Source organism: Sorex araneus, chromosome 2 (genome assembly GCF_027595985.1).
Source record: "Sorex araneus isolate mSorAra2 chromosome 2, mSorAra2.pri, whole genome shotgun sequence".
NCBI classification, from domain to species: Eukaryota; Metazoa; Chordata; class Mammalia; order Eulipotyphla; family Soricidae; genus Sorex; species Sorex araneus.
Genome location: NC_073303.1, coordinates 312,749,608 through 312,760,981, shown reverse-complemented (window position 1 = coordinate 312,760,981; position 11,374 = coordinate 312,749,608). Strand labels below are relative to the sequence as shown.

Here is an 11,374-nt window from a genome sequence, read left to right as displayed (position 1 = left end):
GGGAAATATTTCAACACAATAGCAAACACAGGGAAAAAGATTTTTGTTGTTGTTATTTTTTTTGTTTTGGGAACACACTCTAACAGTGATCCTGGTTTAATCCTGGCTCTATACTCAGGGATTTACTCCAGGCAGCCTTAGTGATATTGGATACCAGGGATCAAACCTGTGTCATGTAAGGCAAATGTTGTACCAGCTGTTTTATCACTTTAGCCGTAGCAATTTTTTTAAAGCCAAACTTCATTTCTTTATTTGTTCCCATGGAGTCCTACCACCACAATGATGTTATTTTCCAACATCTGTTATTTAAACATATTTACCTTACAATTTTCCCATGCTTGATCATCATTCAACCAGGAAGTAAACCAATATATACTGAAGTGACAATATCTGACTCAATGTACTAAGGTATGATTTAGAATAGGAACTATATTTTGCAAACTTCTCAAACCATCTATACCAAACTAAAACATTTGTTTTACCTGTGCTAAAAATTATACTCTTAGAGTTTAGTTTATTTAATTTATACTAGTATAGTGAGTGAATAGAATGGTGCAAAGCAAAATATCATGATTTTTAAGTAAAATATGTTTTAGTTCCTATCTCAACACTACATCAATAATTGGCTACTAACTGGCTTTTTAGATCATCATAGTGGATTCAAATATTGCATATTTACCTTAAAATACATATTTATACTATGATTTTTTTTTTTTTTTTTTTTTTGCTTTTTGGGTCACACCTGGCGATGCACAGGGGTTACTCCTGGCTCTGCACTCAGGAATTACTCCTGGCGGTGCTCAGGGGACCATATGGGATGCTGGGAATTGAACCCGGGTCGGCCGCGTGCAAGGCAAACGCCCTACCCGCTGTGCTATTGCTCCAGCCCCTGTGATTTTTTTAAATGATTAACTTTTGCAGGACTAGACAGAGTAGGTTTATATCTTGTTTTTTTCTTATGTTGCAGAAAAGCATTCTTTAAATACAATTTTTATGTCATTAAAGAACAAAATTTATTTATTAGATTGAGTCACCCATTTCTAGTAATTGATTTTATTATTTTTTAACTACTTTCCCCATTTTTATTTAGGCACTATGATTTACAATACTCTTAATGTAATGACATCCAGGCATACAATGTTCCATCACCTATATTAGTATCCAAAAGACCAAGTTTCCTAATGGATTTGATGTAGATGGTTACCTCACCTTCCCACCATAAAAGTGTCCACAGTCCACAACCCTCAACTCATGTCCAGTCTGCCTCAAAATTTCACCCCCCCTCCACGATTGCCTACCTCCCCACACCCTTACTTTTCATCCTGCAATTTATAATCCGGGGCAAAATCTTGCCATCATTTGATCATTCTATTCTCTTTTATATTCTATCTAGTACTTTCTTTCTTGACTTATTTGATAAAATGTTCTAATTTTAGACAAGTTACAGTGAACTGGGAACTGCAAGATTGATCTTATATATTCATAGTATTTATTAAATATATATGTATGTACATTAATATGTGTGTGCATGCCACAACTTTTTAATATATTTCTCTGTCATTAGGCATTTGGGTTCTTTTCATATTCTGGATATTATAAGGTCTACAAGGAATTTTGGTGTGTATATTCTTTTCAAAGGTAATGTTTTATATTTGGAGGGAAGATACCAATAAATGGAACCACTGAGTCATATGGAAGCTCTATCATTATTTTTTTTAAAAAAATCCTACTTACTTTAATAAAGCCTGAACTAGACAACATTCCCACAACAGTGAATAAAGGTTTCTTTTTTCCCCCACATCTACACCAATACTGATTGTATCCAGTCTTTTTGATATATACAACACTGACATGAGATGATAAGCAAACCAATAAGCTTTTTTGCATTTCCCTAACAATGACAATGAATACCCTTTCAAATGCCGATTAACCATTCATATGTATTCTTCATGAAGTTACCAGATAATCTTATCTCAGTATTTTAAGAGGTCATTAGGTTTGCTTGTTGGTTTGCTTATCTACTTTCTTTTTTTGAAGAAATGGATTATATTTGAAGGGTTTTTGAAAGAGAGAGAGAGACAGAGAGAGAGAGACAGAAGAGAGAGAGAGAGAGAGAGAGAGAGAGAGACAGAGACAGAGAGAGAGAGAGAGAGAGAGAGAGAGAGAGAGAGAGAGAGAGAGAGAGAGAGAGAGAGAGAGAGAGGAGAGAGAGGGAGAGAGTAGCATGCTCAAGAGAGAACCCAGGCTTCTCAAAGGGCAGAGAGGGCCCCTAGACACATCCCAGCATTAGACACTAAAGCATGAAAGTACACATCTCAAGAGGGGAGATGTGGGCGACAAGTGCTCAGGCGACACATGTGCTCAAGCAGCACATGGGCTTGGGTAGCATATGCGCCTGCTTATCTGCTTTTATTGCTGAGCTTTGTAAAACATCTTTTCTATATCTTGTATATTATCACTTTGTCTGCTGTATGTGTGAAACTATTTTTTCCCATTCAGTGTTTTTTTAATTCTAGCTGAATTTCTTCTGTTACGTAAAAACTTTAAAATTTGATGTAGTCCCATTTATTTTTATCATTGTTATATTTGTCATGGAATTATAATATTGAAAACAACTTTGAGGCATTTATAGCAAATCCTTGGTCAACATAATTCTCCAAGGTAAAAAAAAAATTGAAATTCATTGTCTGAGATCAGTTATAAAGAAAGATTGTCTACCATCTACTTATTTTTAAATACAACTTTGAAAGTCCTCTCCACTAAAATTGCACAAGAAAAATAACCAGAAAGATTTCCCAATCCCCACCAGGAGTGGTCCCTAAGCAAAGAACCAGGGGGAAGCCTTAAAAACCCATCCCCCAAAAAATACAAAAGAAGAAAAGTAGATAAAAAAATGGGTGCTAATTTTTATGATAAATTTTCTCTTTTACCTTCCACATGGAGAGAGTGTTTTATATAGCATTGATATTTGAGGGTTTTATCTCTTTGTTTTAGTTAAGTGACTTGATTTAAAACTGTATTGTAACAGCTGCAGCAATTTCTCAGACATTGATAGAAGGGGCATAGGTCAAAGGAATAGGAGCAGCTGCTATTGACAAGGTTTAATTCCATTACCAGAATCATTTTTAAGAGGCTTAGAAAATATCAGTAAGTGGAAATGAATTTTAGTATATATGTATTTATATATATAGTCAGTGCTTTGAATATTTAATTTAATACCAATTTTAAAATTAAAATTAACCAAAATATCTTTCAGTGAAAGTGAACAAATGTAACTGGGTAGAAACACTTTGTTTGGGAATTATACATTGTATGTAAAAGTACTTTATAATTCTAATTGATACTGCTCACTCTTTAGTACAACTTTTCTTTTATTATGAACAAAATGTCTACAAGCAGAACTAAATGAAAATCTCAAAACAGAAGTTCAAATATAAAGTAAAAGAACAGAATTCTTGACTCCTTTTCTCTATTTTAACTACATATTTTTATGTGACAATGAAACATTTGCTTTTCTTTCAACTATAATTTCTTCTTATTTCTTTTTATCTTCACTTCACTGCTTGTCTCTTGATATAATTGCTTGGTTCTTCGTTCACGATCCAGAATTTCTTTGGGGAGCAGATTTTTTTCAACAAATACAGCTTTCAAAGCTACAAAATCATAAAGAAATGACATGAAAATTATACTAAAAATGAAAATTATACTAAATAAGAGGCCCAGCTGAATGATATATTGAGAAGGAAATTATCAAGTTTCACTTTATATAAAAATGTATATGCTTCTAAAAACCAAGAGCGTGTTCAGTGATATTTGTCTTAAGTTTCTGCTATTTTTTTCACTTCAATTTTAATGTTCAAGTTAAATTTAACAGAAAAGTTTCTATTAATACATTTAAATAATGATAGAATCTTCCATTTAGCAATAGAATAAAGAAGCTTGTGTTTTCAATGTTTCTTTCCTAATCTACTTAACAGCTATCAAGGGCTCATAAAAATCTAAGAACAAATTATTCTGTATCAAAATAAGACAATTAAATAATCAAAACACAGTTTGGCTGTCTGCATGACTAAACAAATACATCTGCAATCACATTCTTATAAGATACTTTGATCTACAGGGATCTTTGACTTCAGAAAAAAATAAAAAAGAACCAATTATCCCCATGAGTAAGTTATATTGTACATCAGTGAGAAGTAGGAGGAAATTGTGCTATGAATTCAAGAAACTAATTTCAGCCTTTTGCATAATTGCATCATTTCAACAATTGTTTTTTGAATGTATATTATGCAGTGTTCTATATTCAGGAATAAATGAAAAATAAAAATTATCAAGTCTCAGGTTTTCTTCTAAATGGTAGGAGGAACAATGTCAAAATGACCAGAAATATATGATATAGGAAATAGATTCAGAGACACTTTGAAAGACACAAAATTTCATTAAGCATATATATCATAGCACATGTAGAAATCAAAAGAAAAGCTTTAAAAATGTAATTGTGGGGGACTGAAAAGATGGTACAAAAGGCAAATCATTTACCTTGCATGTGATGGACCAGGGTTCAATACCCTGCACCCCATATTCCCACCAAATATACCTAGAGTGATTCTTATGTGCAGAGTCGGGAGTAAGTACCAAGCACCATGAGTAATCCCCAAAATCAAACAAAAAAATCTGTGATTAATCCTGAAGCCTAGACTGAGATACAGTAATAATTGATATCTATGGAAATGAAAAAGTTTTCAACTAGACAGAACATTGTGAATATATAAATATAATATAAATAGCCATTATCCCTTTATCTGAATATTTCAGTGCAGTTTAACATAAACACAAAATATTTTGAGAGTAAAGTATATTGAATTAAAGATAGACTAAGGAACATTTTGCGGGCAATGGTGGCCTCCCAAGGAGATCCTCAGGCCCTGCTTGTGATTCACCCACCAAGCTGTTGGCTTAGTACAAGGGCCCAAGGAAATGATGCTGCCCAGACCCTGGTTCTCAGGCCATCCCAGAATTGCTGGGGACCTCCAGTGCAGCAGCTCATGATGTTTGGAGAACCATGTTGTGCTGGGAACTAAAAATGGTCTGAAGATGGCTAGTCGTGTTCTCTATTATACTTTTTTCATGCCACTAACAAAAATTTTAAGTGCAAATATAAGTAATATGAATAAAGAAACCATGTAAGCCTGGCATGTGAACACAGACAGTATAAAGATATCTCTATATATTTATATTAAATTTCCACATACAGAAACTATTTCCTATACACCCATTACTTTATAGGTTAGTACCTTTCCCCTTTCTCTCTTGGTTATTACACAAGGACAACCAGGAAAGTTAAGAGAAATAACTCTTTCAAACAAATTTTACTTTCATCAAAACCCCACAATCAATACTACCTGAAAGCCCATAAATCTGAGGATTGACAGCCAAATCCAAATTGGGCAGAAGTAGACTGCAAAGAAAAGTGGCAAGTATGGAGAGGATAAGGCCAGCATCTTACAATGTACTACAGAAAAACATTCATTAAAACCTCAGGGTTCATTCACCCAGGAATGCAAATATGTTATCTTTCCTTTATATCTTGGATGCTTAAGAGACATGAGCAAGTATGAAGCAAAAGCTTTCCCATTCTTGTCTGGGTAAATGGAGAGAAACACAGATGAATGAGAATCACATAAAGAATCACCCATAGGGAGTATGAGCTGTGACTCAAAGAGTAGCACATGTGCTTAGCATGTGCTTGAATCTGATTCCAATCCCTGCCACTTCATGGTCCTATTTCTCAAGAATACCACTGATGGTCCCCCAAACCATCAAGCCAAATATCTAAACTCTCAGATGTGCACAAGGCTAAACATTTCCCAGAATGGCCTAGAATTCCCTTTCGTAGTACCATGTACTTTGTGTGCCCCTGTACAAAACATTACGAACGAAAGAATCACATTCATGAATCATATTTTTGTTAAAAAGTACCCTTCCATTGTAGGTTGCAAACAGTGAAATCCACCCTGTTCCTATATTTCAACTCAGGCATCTACTACAAATATTAAGCTTAAGAAAACCTAACATATTATAATTAATCAAAACTAATTAAATTGGTGGTGGGAAATGTAACTGGTAAAGGGACAGGTATTGGAACATTATATGACTGAAACTCAGTCCTGAAAAACTTTGTAGCTGAATATCTCACTGTAATTAAATTTAAAAAAGTTTAAAGCTAATTAGAAACAATTAAGACTAAAATATTATAAACACTATCAAAGATATCAAGTTTGTATTACATGAAAAATTGAAAACAGAACTAGATGATTTTTAAAAAAATTGTATCAAACTGATGAGAAAACAAATATATGGATCAGAACTCGAAAAATGTTTTTAGATAAATATTGCTTTAAATGTTTATGTCAGTACGGTAAAAGATAGATGATATAATTTATATTGAATTAAAATGATAGACAATATATAAAAATGGATGGTTAAATAGTGTTACTAAGTATCTTAAGTTTACAAACTTGAAATAGTTGCTTCTATGAAAGAACAGAGCAGAAATGAAAAAAGCTTGGAAAGAAATGAAGATACAACTTACAGGAAGTGCTAAAAAGTGAATTGACAAAAATCAAACAAATAATGCAGAAATGCTCTTTGTGGTCATAAGATTCAACTAGCAACACATACCGCAGTAAATCCTCAGACGATGACTTTAATAACCCCAATGTGAATATAATAAATTTCACAAACTTTCTTCTACTGAAATACTGTTTTTATAATTCCATTATTTTGCTGTAGCAAGAAATATAAAACAAATTACTGTGTGCCTGACAAGGGGGCAGGTTTGGGGAATGGATGGGAACTTGGAGACAGTGGGAAAGGAAAGGTCACACTGGCAAGCTACCCATGGTGTATTTGGTATGCCAAACACAGTAACAACAAGTCATAATGGAGACGTTACTGGTGCCTGCTCCAGCATAGATGAGCAACGGGACGACAGTGCTACAGTGCCACAGTGCTACAGTGTAGTAACATATGGAGACATGGAGTATACAAATGAAAAAAACAATTACAACACATTAAGATGAAATTTTTATTTTAAGAAAAACATAAATGGGTGACTCCTTATGAAATAAAACTAGAAAAAAATGTTAAAACGTATCAATAAAATTTTTCTCAGATAGATTATAGACATACATGGAATGTATATAAATGCATCAAGAAAAAAGTTTTAAAATAGCCAAAACCAAAATGCATCCTAAGAAAATATTCCTGAGAGAATTATTCTATCATCTAAATAATTAATCACTTACATAGAGAAATACGGGACCATAGTTATAATACAAGGAAAAGCATTTAACTTGCATGCAGCTAACTGATTCCCAGCAGTACATATGGCCCCTGAGCACTGTCAGAAGTAATCAGTAATCTCTGAGGAAAGAATCAGAAATAAGCCTTGAGCAGAGTAGATACCCTCAAAGAGAGAGGGAGAGAGAGAGGGAGAGAGAGGGGGGGGAGGAAGAGAGAGAGAGAGAGGGAGAGGGAGAGTGAGGGGGAGAGAGAGAGAGAGAGAGAAAGGGAGAGGGAGAGTGAGGGGGAGAGAGAGAGAGAGAGAGAGAAAGGGAGAGGGAGAGGGAGAGTGAGGGGGAGAGAGAGAGAGAGAGAGAGGGAGAGGGAGAGGGAAAGAGAGAGATCTTGGATCTTGTATTGAGCATTTTCAGAGTAATGATTCATATCAGAAGATAGAACAACACCAAGATAATAAAGGAAATAATCTTGAGGTGGAGATATAATTTTCATCTAGACATAATATAATGTAGATAATTTAGATGTGTGCCTCAAATTGAAAAATCCAAGTAGTTTTAACATTCCCTAATTCAGAGATTACTGCTCTCATGACTACCTTTTCAGTAAATTTTAAGATTAACAAAGAAATAACAGAGGAAAATAGGGTGTGGCATAGAAAATGATGGTGAGTATTGAGTAAAGTGATATTAAAAATAAAATTTAGGATAACTAAATAGAAGTCAATATCACATGCCTATAAAAGGGATGCAATAAACAAAACTGTCAAGACTGCAGGAATAAAATCTTCATTCATGATCTATCAATCATAGTTAAGAAACAAAGGACTTAAACCTGAGTCAAAAGTAATATTAGCAAATTCCACAAAAGTAATTACCAAAAAACTATGTGGGGAGAAGAAACAAGGAAACATCCACTTACATATCATCACTTCACATTAATATAATAGTGATCGCCCTGGAGTAACAGAGAGTTAGAAAAATTATATAAAACGGTGATTATAAAGGTATGTCTGGAACAAACTTAACATTTTTCCCAGTAAAGCAAGTTTAAAATAAAAAAGCCATATATCCAGACACTACTGGTTTTTCAATCAAAACAATAGCAACCTAAAACACATCTACGATGAAGTTATCTAGAAATTTTGAAATGAAAGGGATTATTAAAGTATATCAATCAAATGAAAACCAAAAGAAAGCAGAGGCTAAAACCTGAAATCTGGGTTGGGGTAGGGGGGTATGGGGTGGGAGTGGTGGGAGGGATACTTGGATCATTGGTGGTGGAGAATGGGCACTGGTGAAGGGATGGGTACTCGATCATTGTGTGACTGAAACATAAGTATGACAGCTTGTAAGTCTGTAACTGTAACCCACAGTGATTAATCAAAAAAAAAAATGAATATATAATTTTAAAAAAACCCTGAAATCCACAAGCAAACCCCAGCATGAGTTTAACTTAAAACTCTAGTTTTGTTTAAAAATAAATGAACAAATAAAATTTGAAATCATAAATAAATGCATATGAAATTCCTCCAAGTTTGATAACATAAAGTCATCATAGGAGTTGCAAGTTTCCACATTAATAGTGGAAACTGGACAAATCAGTCTAATGGAAAGCAGGGTTATATCTCACTAAATGCTTTTCTATGACCTGATATTTAGCCTGTATGAATAGTGTTTTAGAAATAAAACAAAGATGAATAAAGTTAGAACTCCTTAAAAGAGAAAATATAAGAAAAAAATTTTCCATAGGCCTAAAATTTTCCATGGGCCAGCAGTATTAAATAACACAGATTTCTATGCCTCAGTAGTTGGTCTTGCAGATTAGTGCTTCAGAATAAGAAGACATTCTGAACACTTAAAAGCTCTTATCAGATCCACAATGGAAGCCAGAGTGTAACTTCTGAAATAAACCCCAGCTGTTTTACAGGCTAGTCTATCATCTAAATGATGAATTTTCATTAGAATTGTCTGAGTTTCTGGACAATAACATCAAATACTAACATCAGGATCTTGAGAAAGACCATCTTTCTTGGAAAATATTTTTCAAAACTCAGTGAAAATTTTATTGACAGGGGTAGAATCCTATTCTGGGGTCTGAAGCTTATAATTTGTGGGGGTGCTGAAAAAAATTAAAAATTACAAATCCAAGATTATTTATAGCCATGTATATATTTTGAATGAGAAAATAAATCTCAAAGAATTACTGGAGCTTTATAGAACTGTACTCTTTGCATACGAAATTTACTTTTAGGAAAAGATTTGGAAATGCTTACCAAGAAACATTTCTTATATGCACCTGGCATCTCTTTATTCAGAACACTGAAACTCTCAACTAACTACTAATGCTTTCAGGGACTAGGGTGGGTGATATCTATAAAACTTTGCCATCACTGTCACACTCCATTGTGCAGCAAAACTATGTTATTAAACTAATGCCATCTAAACAGTTAAAGTAATCAATACCTCTTCTAATTCAGAGTATCAACATCTGCTAGGTTTACTGTCAAAATGTTTTTATATGATGTGAGTTTGCAACAGGTTATGTGCATAAGATTATATATGTAAGATTACATATGTAAGATGATACATGTAGCATTAAACATTTATTGGAGGGGCTGGAGAGATAGCACAGCGGGTAGGGCGTTTGCCTTGCACGCGGCAGACCCGGGTTCAAATCCCAGCATCCCATATGGTCCCCTGAGCATGGCCAGGGGTAATTCCTGAGTGCAGAGCCAGGAGTAACCCCTGTGCATCGCCAGGTGTGACCCAAAAAGCAAAAAAAAAAAAAAAAAAAACATTTATTGGATTTTAAGAATACATTATGATGTCTTTAACCTTGCTGTGATTCTTTTCTAAATGTATTAACTTGACTAGCCTAAACTTATTTCATCAATCATTAACCTAGATGTTGCTCTGAGGGAATTTTGGAGATATAAGTAAAGTCCCTAATCAATAAGCTTTAAATAAAGGAGATTAACCTGGATTTTCTAGGGAAGTAAGACTTAATAAGTTAGAAGACCTGAAAATAGCAGTTGAAATTTTCCTAAGAGCTGAAAAAAATTATACCGCTACCACCAGAAAAATAATTTCTACCTGTGCTCACCCCACCAATGCCTTTCCCATTCTGATTCAGTCCCACTTACTTTGAAGTGATTACACAGTCCAGATAATCCCATAAGTGAATTCCTTGTGAGTTTCAATATATAAAGTTGCTAGTTCTGCTTTACTGAATACAATAAATGGGAGATTAAATTACATGTAAAAACGTCCATTTATTGCATTAAATTAATACATATTATATATGATAGTATGCTATGCAGTAATTCACTATATCACTGTATCACTGTCATCCCATTGCTTACTGATTTGCTCAAGCAGGCACCAGTAATGTCTTATTCATCCCTGTCACGTTCAGGGTCAGGGGAATGAGGCCCATTATTGTGACTGTTTTTGGCATATCAAATATGCCACGGGTAGCTTGCCAGGCTCTGCTGTGTGAGATTCTGCCATGAATACAGTTATTAGAAAGATGAAATCATGCACTTGATGCAACTTGGATAAGACTGAAGGGTTGTGTTAAGCAATATAAGTCAGAGTGAAGCCCTGACAATATCATCCAGGAAGGTAAATTTCACCAGCAGGATGATCTGGGTGTGGATTCGCTTTACCAAGTTAATAATAATAAATATAGGCATATAAATTAATTATTAAGAAAAACTGTGCACACTGAAATACAGGATTTGCATACGTAAAAGTTTCTGCATATGTGTACAACAAAGTACTGAAAATATTAGACTATATAAATAGGTGTAAAGCTTGAGTAAAGATGAAACAGACACATAATTATAACCAGATACCAAAGCTGTTGTGTATCCAATATAATTATGAAAGTCACACTCTCTAGTTTTTACTAAGAATCCCATTTTGGGAAAGTTAGATCTGATGTCAACTTATTTCATGTCTTCCTTAACTGGCCTCCAAATTCTGAACTACTAATAATCATCCACCTTATTACATAATTCTCCCTTTCAGTTTGAGGAAAATTTAATTCTTCTCTATGTGAAAGAAAAATC

At 34.1% G+C, this 11,374-nt stretch overlaps 1 protein-coding gene across 1 annotated transcript in view; it reads right to left on the bottom strand.

The window, feature by feature from the left end:
• Positions 1–3,537: 3,537 nt before the first annotated feature.
• Positions 3,538–11,374, bottom strand: part of WDR49 (WD repeat domain 49) — a gene marked incomplete at its 3' end in the record, with an annotated part of 203,853 nt that continues 196,016 nt past the window's right edge. Inside the window, exon 19 of the mRNA XM_055128340.1 lies at positions 3,538–3,653. Coding sequence (XP_054984315.1) covers positions 3,538–3,653 — 116 coding nt within the window. The remainder of the gene's footprint in view (positions 3,654–11,374) is intronic.